This window comes from Setaria italica, chromosome VIII (genome assembly GCF_000263155.2).
Source record: "Setaria italica strain Yugu1 chromosome VIII, Setaria_italica_v2.0, whole genome shotgun sequence".
In the NCBI taxonomy this organism is placed as follows: Eukaryota; Viridiplantae; Streptophyta; class Magnoliopsida; order Poales; family Poaceae; genus Setaria; species Setaria italica.
Genome location: NC_028457.1, coordinates 38309649 through 38330114, shown reverse-complemented (window position 1 = coordinate 38330114; position 20466 = coordinate 38309649). Strand labels below are relative to the sequence as shown.

The window sequence follows — 20466 nt, the reverse complement described above, 5'->3', positions numbered from 1 at the left end:
ATGCTTAGCATGTGTTGTCGTCCTTTCTTTATATCATGTTCTTTAGTCAGTACGCATATGCTAGGTTGAAGCTTCTGGAGGGCAAGTCTAAGCTTCTGGAGGGCTACGGAGAGACTGTACTCCGAGCTGAAGAACTTGAGTGAGAAATTGCATGTCTCCCGGATTACGATGAAGCATGACGGACTTACTGCTAGACTCTGGAACCAGATTCAACGACTGCAAGAAGAAAAGGACAGTCTTGTCCAGCGGAACAAGTCGCTGACCCAATCACTTCGAGGTATTATTTTCCCCTGATTGCCATCGAGTAATAATTGTACTTGTCTCTGAAAATTATAAGCTTTGTTGTGCAGGCCGTGAGAATACTAAACGAGGTCTCCAGGGGAAAGTCACCCATTTGAAGAACGTGCACTATTGTGTAGCTGACCAATACGATAAACTTGTTGTTCAATATGAAAAACTGGAGCATAACCTGGAGAAGGAGTGGAAGATGTGCGAGGATGCTGATGTCGACTTGGTGAATGACATGAAGACCATCAAAGAGCGCGAGGGTGAGGCTGAGGTGGCGACATTCACCATGAACAAGATCATTGAAGCCGCCCAGCCAATTGCAGATATGCCGGGGCCTTCATCTGAAAAACTCAAGGATGTGCACGGAAAATTTTATGACTATATCCCGAAGATGGCGAAATCTGTCTCCAAGCAGGTGTTGAACTTTGTCAAGTCCTTCTACCCAAAGGAGGATTTGTCGCCGGTTGCTGAGGGCTTAGCAGAAGACTACTCTGATGAAGATTTCAAGCGGTAATTGTAAGAGATGGACCCCATCGCTGAGGAAGTAGCCAAGAAATTAGACCTTGAGTAACTCTGTAAAAACAAACATCATTTCTGTTGATGAATATTTTATGAATGTAATATAAATGTTTCAAAGTCTTTTGCGCAAAAAAAATTTCTGCTTTTGGAGTTGTGATTTTAGTGCCCCTGCGATCACCCCTAGATTTTGCCCGTATTGGTGATGCAAGTATTTACACAACAGGTTTCTTTTATGAGACTCATCAAGCGCTATTTGTCGAGTGCCATAGTTGTGTTTCCTTCAGGATCTCGCTGGCTACCTGGCGTGTAGATAACTTAGGTTGTAGTCTCTTCAAATTTTCATAACCCGATCTTATCTTAAGGATCTCGCTGGGTCCGTATCGACGTGCGCTCAAGAAAGTTTGGAATTCTGCCAACTTGTAAATACAAGCCGCGACTGGACAACTGTATCCGATAAGTAGTCAATCAAGCAGTGAAATAACCCTTGAAAATACTACAAACTATCTGATAAGCAGTCGATGAAGCAGTGAAATAACCCTTGAAAATGCTACAAACCTTATACTTCAGGTAGCCACTGGACAATTTTCGTCCAATGAGCTGAGTAGCTCTTGGTATACTGCAAACTTGCTTATCAAGCCACGATTTGGCAGAGTAGGATGAGCAATAAGTTGCCAGATCGCAACCAAAATATACTCTTGCTTCACTGAATCATCAATATGACTAAGGCCGATGGCCGATTGCATAAAATGTAAATCTAATCTATGGCTAAAAGCAGCACAAGCATTCATTGTTCCATGAGTTGTCAACTTCTTCTCCCGAGAGGTATTATAGGCGGTATGACCCAGGTCCAGTGACCTTGGAGACAATGAACAGTCCTTCCCATTGCGAGTTCAACTTGTGCAACCCCTTGGCGTCTTGGATTCATCGGAGGACCATATCGCCAATGTTGAACGAACGTTCTTTGAAGTTGCGGTCATGATAGCGATGAATTCCTTCGAGGTTTCATGCTGACTGGACGAGTATTGCACATTGGACTTCTTCGATGTTGTCTAAGACTAGATGCCTTGTTTCCTCGGCCACACCTTCTTCATATTGCTCAACTTTTCGAGATTTCCATATGACAACGGTAGGTAGCATAGCTTCAGATCCATAGATGATGAAGTAGGGCATCGATTGCCCTATCTGCTTGCACGACTGGGTGCGGAGCCCCTAGAGGACATCGGGTAGTTTCTTGAGCCACTTGCCCCCTTTGGTGTTGGGTATGTCATGAAGCCGCTTCTTGAGAGCATCCAGGACCATCTTGTTGGCGTTTAACCTAGCCATTGTCCCGTGGGTGAGCTACAGAGACGTATCTAACATTGATGCAGTTATTCTCACCATACTCGCAAAACTCGTGACTGTTGAAGTTCGAGCCCAGGTTCATGATATGCAGTTGGGGAAGCCGTAGTGGTGAACGATGTCATCGAGGAAGTCGATGACTCGATCTTTCTTTGGGTAGGTCACCACCTTCACCTCAATCCATTGGGTGAATTTGTCGATCGCCACCAGTACTTGATTGAATCCTCCAAGCGTAGTTGGCAGTGGACCAATCATGTCGAGCCCCCAACATGCGAAGGGCCACGTTGATGGTATTATGATCAACTTGTAGGACAGGACATGTTATTGCCCGGTGAAGAATTGGGACCCCTGATATCGAGGAACTAGTTCCTCAGCATTAGCTAGTGTTGTAGGCTAGTAGACCCCTGATATGAAAGCTTTGCCCATGATGGTTCGTGAAGACGCGTGATTGCTGCAGATGCCTTTGTTGATTTCCTCTGGGATGTCTTTGCCTTCGTGCCTTGGAACGCACTTCATGAGTACTCCTAAGGATGCGCCCCTTCTGTATAGCTTGTCCCCAACTAGAACATAGTTCGTGCTGCATCTCCGGGTTTGTTTGGCTTCACCTTTGTCTTCTGGCAGCTTCTACTCCATCACAAAGTTGATGAAGGGCTTGATCGAGTCTACATCAGGCATCATGAGATCTGGTTCTGTGGGACCGCAATCAGTGGTGTGTGATAGAGCCAGCTCCGAGATGGATGGCTTGTGTAGCTCATGTACTATTGTTGACGCCAGATTTTGACACTTATGGAGTCGGCGTCAAAAATAGGAAAGGATTAGCCGATGCAGCGGGTTGAAAAAGTCACGATTGGGAATCAGCCAATTGGTGCTACAGTTGGAGATCGGCCGATTGGCGCGCAGTGTTTTGGCGGACGGAGTTGGTAGGAATCGGCCGATTAAGAGGCTGGAGCAATTGGGCCAATATGGGCTCAAAGTGAGTCGCAAAAGAGAAGATGAGGGGGGATTGGCCCGCAAGAGGGCAACAACCAACTCTGATACAAACTGTACTTGTAAATATTTGTTTTTGTTTAAAATTAGAGATAGATCCTAGTCGGTTAAGAAGTTGGTTCAAACAGGCTATAAATAGCCACCTTCAGAGATCTGTAAAAAACACATCAAATCAATACAACAATCTACTATTTCCTGCGGAGTGTCCTGTTCCTGCAAAAGAATGAGTGTAATGAAAATAAGTTAGCCGACGGTGATAGCGAATCGGCCGATTCGGATAATAGATATCTTACTTCTTTAAGGCGGATTTCCTCTACTTGCGCCTGCAGGAGTGCTGCCCTCAGTTCAGGAGCTGGTGCAACTGGTTCATCGGAGGAGGAGGATTTGACGATTATTGGAGTCCTGCTTGGACCGGCCTCTTGGAGAGCCTCTCTGGCCGATGGCTGTTCGGAAGATACAATTAACGTGCCGATAACCTACATCGAGACTGATCAGGCCATTGCTTAAATTGCAAAGAATTGAGTTAAGGGACCCTGTACCTCAGTGGGAGGAAGTACTGGTGCTCCGGTTTCTGCCTGGGGCGTTGCCGATTGCTGTGAGGCCTCCAGAGTAGTTTGTGCAGCATGATATAGGGGAGGAGTCAGCGTCGGGAGAATAATCAGGAGAACTTAAAAACAAGTTTACCTGAATGGCTTTTAGCAGCAATGCAGCGGCGGCCGCTCCGGCTTCTGTAGTAGCTTGGGGGGTCAACTTCCTCGATGACCGGGAGAGTCGGCGCAACCAAAGATTCCGCCGATGCAGCCGTGGATGGATCGGCCGATTCTGTGCGGGCACCCACTCGGCGGCTTGTCTTATTTATGATTTTCTTCGGCGCCCGCTTCAATCGGCCGGTGATGTCATCAACGGAGGGGGCATGATAGCCGATAAGGGGGAACTCCGTGTACGAATAACGATCCTCCGACCGCTCCGGCTGTGTCTTGGGGGGACTCGACTCTCAGACTGAAAGAGAAAAACAAGAATTAGTGGTATAAAAAGGGAAAAAGCACATCAAAATCGGCCGAGGAAGGAGTGATGCCTCTACATTCGGATCAATGTTGTCGGGGTCCAAGATGTTGCAGTATATCACCGGGGAGATGCAAAAGAGATGTTGTTTCCATTCTGCCCACCATAGCTTGAACTATTGGACAACAAAAGGGGTCACTATCCAATTGGTCAAGTCGATGGTGCTGGAGTCAGAAACCCGGTCGTACAACCGACTGTAATTGAGACCTTTGGTGAGCTCGTCCTAGAATTTTGCACGGCCGGCGAAAAAAGCATAAATCGGCAGCTGACCCAAGCCGAATTGACGTGCCACGACGAATGGATTATAAAATTCATAAGTAGGGGCGTCCTTCCCCGAGAAGAAATTTGCCGGTAAGATCCCTAGCTTAATCAGCTCATCGGTGAGGTCATCATCAAAAGTGTTGGTCATTGAGTCAAAGCAAGGGGGGAGCTCGAAGAGTGGTTCTGATCTCTGGTACGGGAACAAGCTAGTTGTCTCCTCGCTGAAGCCGTTGTAGAAGCATCTAAAGTATTTGGCTACCTTGGTGGCAGAGAACTGGCAACCGGAGAAAGCCGATGCTGCTTCGCCGAAGGAGGTACACCGATGCCGTAAGGTGGGATTAGCTGCCGATTCGATGTTGGGAAAGGTCCTGTGCTCCACCCGCTGCTGTGAGATCTTGCTCATGTACAGATTGAGCCATAGGTTGATGAACCACCAGGGGCCACTGGATTTCCAATCGGCTTTCCTTTGGATAACTTGTCGCCGATCTGATGCAGCATATGATAGGTCGATCCTAGCAGATGTTTCCCGAGAGGAACAGAAGCTCCTATCGACAATGCTTCGGCCAGAGCCTGTGTGTTGGAAGATGGACCAGCTGCTTTACTGCAGAAGAGGTATTTCTCTAACCACATCATCAAGAAGGCCGCGTACTCCCTCTCTGTGACTATCCCGATCCTCTTGTTGCTCTTAATGAACCCTTTCCACCCGCCGATTCCTTTTGTTTCTAGCCGATGGGTTGGCTTGACCAAGTAGCGGAAAGGGGTGTCAGGAGAGGAGATGTCAAGGCCGGTCAACATTACGACATCAGCCAAAGTGGGAGTCATGGGCCCATGTCCAAAAAGAAAACGCGTTGAGTGCGTCGGACCAAAAATAGGAAGCTGCTATCACTAAAGGCTCGTTCCTTTCCATCTGGGACAAGGACAGGTCCATACACTGGCCGATTTTTCGCTCATCCCATTGAACTCTTTCAGAGTTGGCTATCCGTTGATACCACTCTTTCCAACCAGGGGTCTCATTTAGCCATGATCTAAAAGTGCCTGACCAATGATCTAAGTCCATGGTCGACTGCTTAAATGGAATTCTATGGGTTTCCAAGTTGATTAGATCAGTTGGATATGGCTTTCGCATAGGGCCGAGATAGATGAGACCGGGGGTTTCGGTAAGGTGAATGGTGATTTCGTGCCTAACCGCCTAAAAAAGGTAAAAAGGGAAGAAGTAAGAATGGATCTAAAATAGGTGCCTGGGCGGTGAAAAGTAAAAGGAAAGGTTTTGGTAAATACCTCTCGGATGAAGCTCATCATGGTTGGCAGAATTGCCGGTGGAGCTACAGTTGGCGAGGCCATCGGTGGGACCTCTGTCGCCGATGAAGCTCCTGCTGCCGCCGATAGAGCTATCGCCGCCGCCGCTGTAGCCGCTCCCGTTGGAGCCGCCACCGGGGTCTCTGGTGCTGGTGGAGTTCCTGATGGTGTCGCCATTGGGGAGATGGTGTGGAATGCGGATGAAAAGGAGTTGCCGGAGGAGGAGATCGGAAGCTGAAGGAGCGCCGGGGGAAGAAGGAAACCAGTGCGCCAAAGAAGGAAGACGTGGGCTTGTGAAAAAGAAGTGCAGGACGTGCTGGTATTTAAGAACGGTCCAAGAAGGGGTAAAGGCGGGATTTTTACCACGCCGTCTACACGATTTTTGGGGGAGTGGTTGTCTCAGGTGCCCATTTCAAAAAGATTGCAATCATCAGGCAAGAGACCGCGAAACGGAAAGATATTTTCAATGCGTTTGTTTCGGAAAGAAAGTTGAAGAGAATTTTGAAGTAAAGAGTATGTTTTACTCCAAAACTGGGGGGCATGTGTTGACACCAGATTTTGACACGTATGGAATCGGCGTCAAAAAGGGGAAAGGATTAACCGATGCAGCGGGTTGAAAAAGTCACGATTGGGAATCGGCCGATTGGTGCTACAGTTGGAGATCGGCCGATTGGCGCTGCAGTGTTTTGGCGGACGGAGTTGGTAGGAATCGGCCGATTAAGAGGCTGGAGCAATTGGGCCAATATGGGCTTAAAGTGAGTTGCAAAAGAGAAGATGAGGGGCGATTGGCCCGCGGAGGGCAACAACCAACTCCGATACGAATTGTACTTGTAAATATTTGTTTTCGTTTAAAATTAGAGATAGATCCTAGTCGGTTAAGAACACATCAAATCAATACAACAATCTACTATTTCCTCGTACTTTACTTTTTGAGTCGGCGACTTCGCCAATACATTTCTTCTTTCACGAGTTCGTGCGGGTTGGTAGGGCTGCATCGACACGATCTCCGGCCGATTCTGTAAGTTCCGTTTATCGGGTAATATCTAAGCTTTAACTTCGAGCGCATCGCTGTCGTTTCGTTTAGATTTATTCACTAGTTATCGATATTTACTAGAATTCTAGGTTTTACCTGTTGTTCTAGTTTTATCACCAATTATCCAGCTTGAGATTAGAACTTTCGGCTTATTTATCATTATTTTCATCTATTACTTTTGCATAGCCGATTAGATTTATTTCAAATGTTGCTCCTGTAGCGTTATTTAGTTTACTCCAGTATTTTTCTTCATAACCGCCGCCTAGTTGTCGGCTGTACCATAGCCAGATTCGTTTAAATACTATATATTCTTGTTATTTAATTTGATTCACTCTCAACTAACTAAACGGGTACGTGATGCATGAAATTATAGGCACCGTGCAGTAGTTTGATTCGTTTAAATACTAGTTTAATTTGATTGATTTCATTATAAAACAAAACTTCTCAACTACTATCAAGTTTAACTTAACAGGTACATGATGCATAAAATTATAGGCGCCATGCAGGCGGCTGCATGGCACTGTATAACGCACGTTAGTCCCAGTTTGTAACATAAACCGGGACTAAATAGGAGGCAGCTAGTCCTGGTTGTAACACAAACTGGGACTAAAGGGGTCTGCCCAGCGCCTGGCGTGGCAGCCTAGTTAGTCCCGGTTTGTGTTACAAACTGGGACTAAATGTGGGTTTTATATCCCGGTTCAAGGAGCCGTGATAAACGCCCCCCCCCCCCCCTATCTCGATTGGTTAATCCCGGATGCATTTTCGGAAGATATGCACCCTACGAACCGGTACTAATACTCAGTTCTCTAGTAGTGCTTCATGAGTACTCCTAAGGATGCGCCCCTTCTGTATAGCTTGTCCCCAACTAGAACGTAGTTCGTGCTGCGTCTCCGGGTTTGTTCGGCTTCACCTTTGTTTTCTGGCAGCTTCTACTCCATGACAAAGTCGATGAAGGGCTTGATAGAGTCTACATCACCCATAATGACCTCCCGATCTGGTTCTGTGGGACCGCAATCAGTGGTGTGTGATGGAGCCGGTTGGATATTCGAGAGATTTGACTCTCTCTGGATTTTCCACCGGTGAGGTTACTCGGAAAAAAAAAGAAAACAAACAACTTGCAAGCATACAGTGTTATATACTATTATAACACGAGGGCCGGGCCGGGATGATGCAGGATCGGGTGGTTTGTTCAGGAGGGGATCAGATGGTTTGTTCAGGCGGGGATCGGGGCAGCAGCAACAGTCTCAGATGTGCATCTGGTTTGGCACCAGCACTGCAAAAGGTAACAATAGCCGGAAATATTGTCGCTGCTTTCGTCTAAGCATACACTGTTGCAGGCTCTTTCGTTGATCGGTATAATTGGCACTCAGGTGATCGTTGCAACGGCGATAGTCCACCGACGCCAACTCTGCTGCATGGATCCGACCTGTGCAGGCATGAAGGTTCATTTATGCAACAGAACAACTTTTAGCCTTGAAGATTGATCAAACGACATCGATCGCGGCTTTGCAACATGTACGTAGTGTTACGAACAACGTATGATGATATAAAGTAAAGAATCAAGCCACAGAGGAGACACACGATTTAACGTGGAAAACCCCTTCGATGTGAAAGGGAAAAACCACGGGCACCAGCCAGCAACAATCTCACTATCTCAAGAGTTTAGGGTTACACGCCTGTGGCGGCTTACAAGAGAATCTTCAAGTCTCACCGAAACCCTAGCAAGGGTGTATATATATAGTACCGAAACCCTAGCAAGGGTGTATACGCTGTACGCGACCCTTGGTCCCGGGCGAGGATGGAACTCCGCCTCGCCCGACCCTGAGTCCTTGGTCCTGGGGTCGGATGCACCTGACCCCTTGAGGGTAGAACTCCGCCTCGACCGACCTTGAGTCCTGGAGTCGGGTGGAACTCCGCCTCGCCCGACCCTGAGTCCTAGGGTCGGGAGTGTCCGACCCCTGAGCGGAACGCTCCGGCTCGCCCGACCCTGAGTCCTGGGATCGGGAGTGTCTGACCCCTCCGGCTTATATCCTGAATTTGGAACAACTCCAACACGTAGTTGATGCAAGTGCACGCGTGTACGTACCCGCAACGGCGGCTATGGCGACGAGTAGGAGGACGGGAGAGAGAGTCTTTCTAGCTGAATGCGCCATTGTATTGCTTGTTTTCTGGTGGAAGTTGGTACGTTGATCGAACAAGATTGAACGAGCAGATTTGTTGACGATCGAGTTCGGAGTCTCTTCTCTTATAACAGAAGAAAACATCACTACCCGACGGGCGGATCCATCGGACTTGCCAAGAATGTTGATCCTCGTCAAGGGCAACAGGCATCTATTTTGTTAGGGCCGGTTTATTTGGCAGGAATTGGACTGACTTTGGTCGACCTGTTTGGCCACACCAGGAATTGGAAAGCGTCATTCCGCGACATTCCGCAGCCTGGAATAATAATTAATTAAAGCTAGCAGAGGCAGAAGCTAGCAGAACCCCGAAAACAAAGGTGATGAGTTCAGGAAGAGGAGGGTGACGGTAGATGAGAGCTCCTTGAGGTCACGGCCATAGGTGATGCCGTCCCTGCTGTCACGAAGGGTAGTATGGCCGGGACGATGCATGGATCGGATGGTTTGTTCAGGCGAGGATCGGAGCGCTAGCAGCAGCAACAGTCTCAGAGTTGCATCTGCTTTGGCACCAGCACTGCAAAAAGCTACAGGAGCAAATCCATTTCATCCCTATGAAATAGTGAATTAATACATGGTTTGATCCCTATGAAATCTATTTCACCAGTCTCTTCATTAATTCTTTAGGCCATTCTGTGCAAGGCTTCGTATTTATGTTTTAAAGAATGCCGCATAAGCAAGAGAGAATTTAGTGTTTGGCTGAAATAGGTCACACAATGCATTGTTTCAACTTTTGTTGTTTCCAAGACTAGCGTGCAACACACAAGTTATGTTGGAAACAGTGTATACATAGTTTCATTACCATGAAACTAGTTTTTTTTCTCATTGATAGTGTGCCATATCATCAAAAATACTTATATGCACTGGTAGAAAATTGAGCATTAGTCTGGTTGGTAGGCCTCAAAGCTCTCTAATGTCTAACCATGATAAAATTTTTGAGACGAGGGGGACAGTCTTTAGTCCCGAGTCATTCATCTGGGACTAAAGACACCCTTTAGTCCCGGTTGGTGTTACCAATCGAGACTAAAAAGTTTCCAAAAATATAAAAAGAAAATGGTCCTGCCCGCGCTGGTCTTCCACGCGGCCCACCCGCGAGGCGCTCGGACTCATGCCGCCTCCTCCTTGCCTTCACCATCTGCGGCTCACTCGCACCAGAGGCCACTCGCCCTCGCTGAAGGCCCGACTGCCCGCCTGGAGATAACGGGAGAGGAGGAGAGAAAGAGAAGGAAGAGCATAAGGTGCCTCGAAGAATGGGAGAGGGGGAGGAGACAAAGATAAGAATGGAGGCGTGGGAAGGGACCTTTTGTCCTAGTTGAAAATTCTAATTGGGACCCAGTTGTAATTACTAACCAGAAGTAAATATTTTGTCCCGGTTGAAATTACCAACTTAGATAAAAAGAGTGATCTTTTATCCCCGTTGGAATTTCTAACCGGGGCAAAAGGGGGAGCGTCGGTAGAAATTTTTTGGAGCCGTTACAACTCGGACTAAAGCCAAAGAGGAGCTTTAGTCCCGATTGGTATTATCAACCGGGACTAAAGGGTCCATGTGCATACGCATGCATGGCGGCCCCTAAAGATGGTCTTTAGTCCCGGGTGGGACTAAATGGGGGCCTATAGTCCCAAAAACATAGTCTGTGTTGGATATTAGCTAGAGAGATTTGACTCTCTCCAACTAGGACCAAATGTGGATTTTTCACGGAAAAAAGGAAAACAAACGACTTTCAAGCAAACAGTGTTATATATTATTATTACACGACGGCCGGGCCGGGATGATATGCATGGAACGTATGGTTTGTTCAGGCGGGGATCGGAGCGCTAGCAGCAGCAACAGTCTCAGAGGTGCATTTGGTTTGGCACCAGCACTGAAAAATGCTACATTCGCCGGACTTATATTCGCTGCTTTCGGCTAAGCATACACGCCTGCAGGCTTTGTCGTTGAACAATGAAACGCACGCTCCTTTATAATTAGAACTCGGGTATTGGCTGCAAGGTAAAAGTGTATAGCCCCCAACCGACGCCGACTCTGCTCCATGGATCAGACCTGTGCAACAGAACAACTTAAAGAATTGAAAGATTGATCAAACGACATCGATGGCGGCTTTGCAACATGTACGTAGTTGATGCAAGTGCACGCGTGTACGTACCCGCAACGGCGGCTATGGCGACGAGCAGGAGGACGGCAGAGAGATTCTTTCCAGCTGAATGCGCCATTACAGTGCTTGTTTTCTGGTGGAGGTTGCTACGTTGATCGAACAAGATTGAACAAGATCTTCTTAACAGAAGAAAACATCACTAGCCGACGGGCGGATCCATCGGACTTGCCAGCGGGCATCTATTTCTTGTAGGGAATAATAATTAATTAAAGCATGGGTCTCCTAGTGTTTTCCACCCCGAAAACAAAGGTGATGAGAAGAGGAGGATGATGATTGATGAGAGCTCCTTGAGGTCACGGCCATAGGTGAGGCCGTCCCTGCTGCCACGAAGGTAGTAAGCCTCTATTTGTAGTGTGTTCAGCAAATACTGCGCCCGCCGGCTATGCTGCACGTTTAATCTGTGTGCAAGGGTCAGACATTCTATAACACGAATATTCATAACTTATTTTTTTCACTAAAATATTTGAGATAAGAAAAAGGGAATAATTTATGTGGATACTATGTTTATGAGCACATTTACCATTTCCTGAAGAACAAGGTGCTATCGGATGATACAAAAGTACGTAAAATAAAATTATTAATAATAACTACTCATTTTATCTTTGTATTTAATTATTGATTTAACAATAATATATTTGCAAATTACAGATGATCGTGTTTAGGGAAGCACTCCTAGGGGAGGATATGACCCGAGCAATCCAAAGAAGCACTCCTGGGATTTCTGTGTGACGAGGTGATAAAATCCCATGGAGAATTTCACGATGGACATTCAATTGTCGAATCGGAAGACTATGGTCGGGAGGATCCTAAGAATTAAGGGGACAAATTATTGTATATATACGCTATTAATTGTATATATAACAGTATCATTTGCAATTTACTAATATTTATATATAGTAATTATAATTAATATTATGGATATACTATCATGAAATATATATACGGCATGCATATATACAAGATGAATGTATATGTGTAAGTAGTGCATGCTAAGGATGTATATACTTACACGCTCGTGTATAAGTGAAACAATAATTAGTATTAAAGTTAAAGAATTAAGAAAAAAAGCATTTAGTCCTGGACTAAAGGTATTACCAACTGGGGTTAAAGGTCCTTTTGTTCCAAGTGAAAGAACTAGGACCAAGGGTGCGTTTGGTTTTGGGACGATGTGGGTTGGGTTGGAGCCGATCCACCTTTGTGGGTTGGAGCCGACCCATCTCTTGTTTGGATGAGTTGGTTGGAGCCGATCCAGTTTTTGTTTGGTTGAAGAGGTTGAGAGGGTTGGGATGGATGTCCTTTTAACACCGTTAATTGTGGGCCCACCTGTTAGGTGTGGGGTCCACATGTCAGCCTCTTTTTTTTTCTACCTCCCGTTCATCTTCTTCCGGCTGCCTGGTTGAGGCCTCCCGCCTCGCCTGGCTAGAGCTCCGCCCGCTGCCGGCCTGAGCCCGCCGCCGCCGGCCTGAGCCCGCCCCGCCGTCGGCTTGAGGCTCCCCCGCCGCCGGCCTGAGCCCGGCCCCGCCGCCGGCCCGAGCTCTCCTCACCGTGCCCAGCTTGAGCTCCCTTGCCACGCCCGGCCCGAGCTCTCCCCCCGCCGCGCCAGCCCAAGCTCCTCCTCCCCGTGCCGGCCCAAGTCCGCCCCCACCGGCCGCCTGAGCCCCCTCCCCGAGCCGGCCTAAGCCCCGCCATCGTCAGCCGGAGCCCCCTCCCCACACCGGCCTAAGCCCCGCCACCGCCAACCGGAGCTCCCCCGCCGCACCCGAGGGAGGCGGCGCCCGAGGGCAAGATAGAGCTGAGGAGCCACGCGGGCGGGCGCGAGACGGCGCCATCCATCTGGGTCCGCACGATCCCCAACGTTTTGGTGGGATGGAGTGAACCCGGATCTGGAGGGAATATACCCATGAGAGTTGGATCCAACCCACACTCGCTTGCAACCAAACAGGGGTCGAAGTGGGTCGGCTCCAACCCAACCCACTTCGACCCAGAACCAAACACACCCTAAAAGTCCCCGATCTTTAGTCCTGATTTATTAGTCCTAGTTGGATTTTCAAGCTCTATGCAGCTTATTAATCAGAACTAAAGGTGGTTTTTCCACCGGTGTAGAATTAGTCGTATGGAATGCAAATTGCTAGCGTAAAGCAAAAGATAATTATAGACAAGATATTTGCTATACGCTGATTGTGCTTCTAAGTACAAAAAGGTTCATTCCATGTCCCAGAGGACCGTCGCGTCATGGACTATGCTCCTCCCCTAGGCGTCACCCATGTCATGCACTCCACCTTCTCATGTCGATCTCATAACCTGCTGGATTAGATTCAGGTCCCGTTTGGTTTGTTAGGAGCTTCTAAAATTTCTATCACATCAAATATTTAGATATTAATTAGAAGTATTAAACATAGATTAATTATAAAACCAATTTCACGGTTGAAAGGCTATGTTGCCAGACGAATCTATTAAGCCTAATTAGTCTATGATTTGACAATATGGTGTTGGAGTAAACATGTGCTAATGATGGATTAATTAGGCTTAATAGATTCGTCTTGTGAATTAGCCTCCATATTTGTAATTAGTTTTATAACTGACTCATGTTTAGTCCTCTAATTAACATCCGAATATTCAATATGACATGAATTTTAGTTCGGACTAAAGAAACAAACACACCCCCTCAAACAACAAGGCTTGGGACAATTTTGAGTATATATTATACTCCGATCCGATCTAATTAAGAGAAATCTGGCAACAGGACAGATTTGCATTGGCCACTCCAAAACCATATATACACTCCTAGTTAACAACAAAAAAACAACTATCACTACCAGAGTTTATATTATAGATACTCCGATCATCTCATCTATGAGATGTCTGCAATATATATAAATCACATTTCAAAGAGAGGACAAATTTGGATCGGCTGCTCCAAAACCATATTTACTATACATAGTCAACAGCAACAAAAAAAATACTATCACTACCAGACGGTCGGATCCATCAGATCTGCCAAGAATGCTGGGAGAAAGCAATGCTGATTGCTAAGGTCCTGTTTGGATCCCCTTACTAAAATTTAGTAGCTAAACTACTTTGGATCCAAACGGGTTTAGCTAAAATACTGCTAAACTTTAGTTGGAGCTCAAAAAGTGCTTTAGTCATTAGCCAGCCAAGAGTTGCTAAAACTGAGCAAAATCTAAAATAACCCTCGGCCTGTTCGCTTCAGCTTATTCAGCCGGCTTATCAGCCACCAAACATTGTTTTCCTCTCATAACAAATTAGCCGTTTCAGCTTTTCAGCCGGCTTATAAGCTGAAGCGAACAGGCCCGATCCATTTCTACCCAAGGTTTGGCAGTAATAAATGAAGGGTAGTACGATCATTTAGAAGGGTTTAGCAAGGGGATTCAAACACCCCTGCTAAAGTTTAGCAACCTATACTACTGCAGAAAGGTCTATCCTAGATGGCCTATCACTGCCGGATTAAATAAATCCGGCAGTAATAAGTTTTCACCGCCGGGTGGTTGTAAGAAATAACATCATTGACGATTTTAGCAATAAATGTATCACCGCCGGTAAACCAACAGTGATAGCATGAGCCGGATTTTAACAGCAACCGGCAATGATGCATGAGCCGGACCCGAAAAAACTCTCCAATTTGCTTAAGTCACGCGCACAGCTCCCCAAACCCTTCCTCACACCCGCACAGCTCCCCAGCTCCCAGGCCTCCTCCCAACCTAGTCCCCTTTCTCCATCCTCTATCCTTTTCCTCTCTCCTTCTCCCCCGTCCGCCAGACTCTTCAGCTCCCTCTCGCTCTCCCGGCTCCCTCTCTACACCTCGCTCCCCTGACTCTCCAGCTCCCTCTTGCTCCCCCAGCGGCCCCTCGGCTCCTCCGACACCAACGCGGGCTAGAGGTAGCAACGGCGGCGTAGGCGTGGTGGAGGGAGGAGCAGCGGCGCATGCGCGGTGGAGGGAGGAGTCGCAGTCAGTTGGGTGGCACGGTGGTGGTACCCGGCGACGGGGAGGCTGGGCACGTCCGGCAACACGGTGGTGGCACCCGGCGGCGGGGAGGCCGGGTGGGTCCTATTTTTTTGTTTTTTAATAATCATCACCGCCGGTTCTCCGACGACAGTTTCCGAACCGGCGGTGATGACCGGTTTGGAGCCGGCAGTGATGATGTTATTTCTATTCGGGAACTACATCCCCTAGTTTTCCACGGCAGAAGCTAGCACAAGTCCGGAAACAATATTGTAGTTTTCCATCTGCCTAGCTTGGCAGTGTGATGATAATTTAGTTTCATGTTGGTTTTGCCATGTCGTCATCTCTCTCTCCCACTATATATATAGGCCTCCGCTATTTGGTACCCAGGGTACAGAATAGTCTATTCTGTACCCGAGCCCCTTCCCAGCACCCCGCAGCGACGCCACGAAGCGGAGAACCCCGCAGGATGTCCGGTTTTTTTTTTGACGGGCACCAACAACCCCGCATCGCTCGCAGGACGTTTGCATATGTTGGAACCGCTCAGCAGTATTCTCCGCCCTCGCATCGCTCGGGTTGAATACGACGGCGCGACCAGCCGTACCCGTATTCAACCCCGCCGCCGTCTCCCCGAGCAGGACACAGCGACGCCCAGAGGAGGACGACGCCCCGGCCGGACCCTGCCGCCGCTGTTCCGCCGGCAGCGATGCCCAGAGGAGGACGACGCCGCGGCCCCGGAATCGACGCACTCGTATTCAACCCTGCCTCCGTCTTCCCGAGCAGGACGCCGCTGATTCGCCCTCAAGGTTGTGTACTTGATTTTTTTTACAAACTCTGAATCAGCAAGCTGCAGTTCTCTAATGGATATGCATTGTGATGTTACTTTTCAGACAACCTTAACGCACCTGAATGATGCATTTGCTATGTCTGTTGTGTCAAGATCGGCACCACGTTCTTGGGTAGCACCGGATTGCAGCTGAAGTAGTGGTAGCTCGATTTGTTCAGATCATAGTGTGTTCTTGCCGTTCTATTGCTAAAGCTGGCTCCTTCTGCTGTCAACTTGTATGCCCAGCAGTTATTGTTCATCATTCAGTCTTCTGTTTTGCGTTGTAAATTGATGCTCAGTTTCGTTAGACTCTTAGGCTGTAATTTTAGGTAGTTAGCAATGGTTCAGATCATTCAAGAGTGTGCATGCAATAACTAAGTTTGGCCAACACTTTTTGTCAGATCTTGGTCTGTAGCTCTTCTAAGAAATGGCTTGGATCATTGAATTTGACCGGCTGTAGTGCGGAAAGAAGCATGTTTCACCTATGTTTTCTTTCTTCCTTTTTATCCCTGGACAAAATTTAATGTTTCTTATCAACTGATAAATGTATTAATCCCATCGCTGAATTGTGTGCTCAATGTGCATGCAGTCCAACTTTGCTAGATTGGATGAGGGCACAGGGGTTATTGTCAGCAGGAGGGCAGATCGTCATTTTGAGGAGGAAGGCCCTATCCTCTGTGCTGTGTTGGATGGACTGACTATGGATTCAAATCATCAACTTGCATATTGTCAAATAACAACGATAAGATGACAACACACTCCACATGTATAAACATTAATCAGTCATACAGTAGGTAATATTTATGAAGAAACTGTATAGACTGCATGTTGTTTCTAAGAAAATAAGGGAAAGCGGATGATCTGGACAATTGTAGAGGCACTGAAGCCAGGCAGACAGTTGAATCCGCTGAGCAACCTGCAGAAGCACAGATACCCCATTGTAGCTTCTATCTTCTGCTTTCTAACCATGTAACCATCAAACAGGCCCTTGGCTCCGCCAAATTCTTGCAGAGCAGACAATGATATAGGGAGCTCAAATGTGTGCAGCACATTTGATTCTGTTCCCAGATCCACTGGTGCATTGATATCAATCAGCTTCCCAGCATCAGCCGCTGCCACTTGAGCTGCTGCTGTGGCTGCTGCGGGCGAGCGGCGGCGGCGGCAGCTGCGGATGGCGAGCGGCAACATTTGAAGAGGATGCGTTGACCCTTATAACTGAAAAAGCTCATTCCATCTGTCCAGCCAGCTCAGCTTCCTCGTCACCATCAAACTCTTGCTCTACTCCTTTCACCTGCCAAAGCAGTATGACAAATTAGCACAATAGAAATCTTAAGGCCTGCCACTGAGAATCAATGGATAATCTCCCCCTTTATGAAAAACAAATTATATGGAACAATTGCAATAGGAACTCATTTCCTGAATATCAGCACATGACAAGCAATCTAGTTATCAAATAGAAAACATCTTTCACATGAGCCACAAGCATTAACGACCGTCAGCAAGAACGTATAAATCACATCACGTTACCTCAGGTACATAGTGCATAAGCATGTTTTCTATCCCAGACTTCAATGTGACGGATGAACTTGGACACCCGCTGCAGGCACCTTGCATTTTAAGCTTAACTATCCCTGTTTCTCTGAAAGGATAGTATCCTAGTGAGACGAAGGAATCCAAATATTCAATATCAGCAGACAGCATGCTGGGGAGGGAGAGAAAGACTAACGGATCAAACCTCGGTATTCAATGTCACCACCATCATCTTGAACAGCTGGCCGAATGCGAGTCTCCAACAATTCTTTTATCATGGCAACTATTTCTGAATCATCCTAGGAGGAAAGAGTATAGGATCTTCAGTATCACAACCAAATGCTAGCCAGTATACCATAGGCAGTTGTCGAAGTGTTCCCAAGTCAAGATAACAAAATGGTACAATCAGAGGGTTGTGGGTTTCAAACATTTTTTTACCTAGGTGGCAGTAAAGCACTATTATAGATTACTAGGATTAGGTTCTGAGGCATGTTGCGTAAAGAGCACACAGTCAGATGTTTTAGTATCTCTATTTATCTCGTCATTACAGGTCACAGCTTCAAATGAGTTGATGTTGATGATCAGAATAATTTTATTTCTAAGCTATTCTGTACCCTGGTATTCTGTGAATAAGCTTCAAATGAGTCAGAACCTAACAGTATTGATGAGAGGCATTAGCATAAATAAGATTGTGTGTTTGTCAGCATTTCCTATCTACACTTCATTGCTAGTTAGAGAATCTGGAGTCCAAAACTCCAAAGAAAAAACAAAGCATATCTCCTAGTAGTTCATAAACATGATTATTAGTCTTTTTTTCGACAATGAAGACAAACCAAACCAAACAACAAATTAAAAAATGGCAATATTTCAGTATTTGCCTCCTGCTAACATTTCAGATGACAATATGAGCTCTAATCTTAATTAGCCTAAATTAGAAAATCTAACCATATCACAAAAGCATATCTACATATCCAGATGGGTAAATTTAACAGAAGGAATCATGGATGACTTCATGTCTTAACTTAACTCGAGCTGTAATCATAGTGCCATGTCATTAGACCCTCATACCAAGTTGATAATGAATTTGTATCATGGTTCTATCGCACTCAAACAGCATTTAGTCCAGGTCTCAAGACAATCTCACCATTCTGATGGAAGGCTTGAATAACAGCATCTAGCACATGCAACATAAGCATGCCGATTAAGTTAGTAGGAGTAATTGTTACAAGAATTGTAATTCTCAAAGACCTGAAGCAGAAGGTTAAGTGAATCATGCCCATCTGAAACAGGAATTCAGTGAATCATGCCATAATGTCAGTTTGGAAACACTAGAATTTCAAGTTGCAGCAGGCCAATATCCTCTTATAATTCACTCAGCCCCCCTCGTTTCACCCAAACTCACCAGGCTATGGAATTCCAGAAGAAAGAAACAAACCTCTTTATTACCTGAATATTTCCGTTGCTGCCGGTTTGGACTCCGAGTACTTAATCGAACCAACTGCCACTGTAAGGTCCTAGTAATCCTGCTTAATGTGGTAGAATTTTTAGTCTACTCCGGCTCACAAGTTTTTAGTCTGGGAGGGCAGTCAAAACAAAATGAATTAACACCAATATATCAGCTGCCATTTGATATGCATAAGCACTACGCGTCTAGGTTAACAGATAACACATTTTTCCATTTGCAATAAACAAAGGATAACACAAATAAAAGAACAAAAAACATACCCAGAGATCTGATGTTCAACCGAAGCGCCAGAATGCAAGCTCACTGAATGAATCCCAAGAGGCTTCAGGGGTTTGCATATCGATCGCACCTGCCCAAACGACCAAATTAATGACTTAACTAAGTCATTCACATTTGATTCATTAAAAAGCTATACAGATAAATACACAGTAAGCATCAAAATGGCAGTACCAACTTGCGCGGCCTTCTCCTGGGACGGGACGAGGTACAGCAGGAAGGGGCAGGAGACGACCATCCCAAGCCTCTCCTTCCTGGCGACGATGTCGCAGGCAGTGGAGACGACCCACGCTGTCTGCTCCATCGTGGCGCACGCGCCGCTGGTGTCGAGCACGTCGGACGGCGCCGGGGAGGAGCAGGACCTCCAGAGCTCCACGCCCTAGTCGCCGCCGCCGTGGATGCTATTGCCGCCGCCGTCCTCGGGCGCCACCTCATCCCGAATGGCATTGAGGCAAACCACCAGGAACTTGGACGGGCGGTCGAAGTAGCGGCGGCGGCGGGGAGGGGTGGCGAGCGGCGGCGGCGGGGAGGGGTGGCGAGCGGCGGCGGGGAGGGGTGGCGAGCGGCGGCGGCGGGGGATGGAGAGGGACGGCGCGCGGCGGGGGATGGAGAGCGGTTCCTGCTAGGAGGAACGGGAACGGGATGATAATAACCCACGTTCGGATGAGCTGGTATAAAAATCGAAAAACACCGGTTCGTGAACCGGCCGCGCGTGAGCGCACCGATAGGCTCGGGTACGGAATAGATTATTCCGTACCCAGGGTATTGTATAGTGTGTGTATATATATATATATATATATATATATATATATATATATATATATATATATATATATATATATATATGTTGACAAACTTCACACTCATCCATAATCTGCTGCTCGACCGATAGCTCATTTTCAACGTTAACGTACAAACTTCCACCTGCAAAAAGCAACAAATGGAGCCTTCACCAAGGAGTCTCTCTGCTGCAGCAGGCAGCCGTACATCATCCTCCTCTTCCTCATCATCATCGTGACTGCTGGTATAAATTTTTAAATAAAACGGCATGAGTTGCAAGAAAAAATCAATAACGACAAATATTTGACCTTTTAAGTTTTCATCGTTGAAATCCACAACTTGCATCTACAGAGAAACACAACAATTTTATTTGCCACAGCATAAGTAAGCTACATTAATATTATATATTATTACATGAGTGCCGGGAAGAAGGATAGTATCATTATTCTTTGGAAGAATTTATTATCGTTGCAGCAGCTAGCAATAATCTCAATTAGAGGCCGTTGCAAGGCGGCGC

At 46.7% G+C, this 20466-nt stretch overlaps 2 protein-coding genes across 2 annotated transcripts; both read right to left on the bottom strand.

The window, feature by feature from the left end:
- Positions 1–16613: 16613 nt before the first annotated feature.
- LOC111258177 (nifU-like protein 5, mitochondrial) lies at positions 16614–17618 on the bottom strand. The gene is made up of 2 exons (XM_022829020.1): positions 17426–17618; positions 16614–17189 (listed from the first exon to the last, which is right to left on the bottom strand). Exons 1-2 carry the CDS (start codon positions 17597–17599, stop codon positions 17124–17126), a joined length of 240 nt encoding a protein of 79 aa, XP_022684755.1. The 5' UTR covers positions 17600–17618; the 3' UTR covers positions 16614–17123.
- Positions 17619–17638: 20 nt separating this feature from the next.
- On the bottom strand, positions 17639–19543 carry LOC111258176. Its single transcript, XM_022829019.1, has 4 exons — positions 19348–19543; positions 19154–19242; positions 18875–18951; positions 17639–18602 (listed from the first exon to the last, which is right to left on the bottom strand). The coding sequence occupies exons 1-4, from the start codon at positions 19471–19473 to the stop codon at positions 18535–18537; spliced, it is 360 nt and encodes a 119-aa protein (XP_022684754.1). The 5' UTR covers positions 19474–19543; the 3' UTR covers positions 17639–18534.
- Between the last annotated feature and the right edge of the window lie 923 nt (positions 19544–20466).

Coding starts and splice junctions, on each gene's coding strand:
- LOC111258177 (XM_022829020.1), bottom strand. CDS start 17,599: ATGCTGTCTGCTGATATTGAATATTTGGATTCCTTCGTCTCACTAGGA. Junction 17,190..17,425: donor TTATGCACTATGTACCTGAG/GTAACGTGATGT, acceptor CTGCTTTGGCAG/GTGAAAGGAGTAGAGCAAGA.
- LOC111258176 (XM_022829019.1), bottom strand. CDS start 19,473: ATGGAGCAGACAGCGTGGGTCGTCTCCACTGCCTGCGACATCGTCGCC. Junction 18,952..19,153: donor GTTGAACATCAGATCTCTGG/GTATGTTTTTTG, acceptor CACATTAAGCAG/GATTACTAGGACCTTACAGT. Junction 18,603..18,874: donor GCAGCAACGGAAATATTCAG/GTAATAAAGAGG, acceptor TGCATGTGCTAG/ATGCTGTTATTCAAGCCTTC.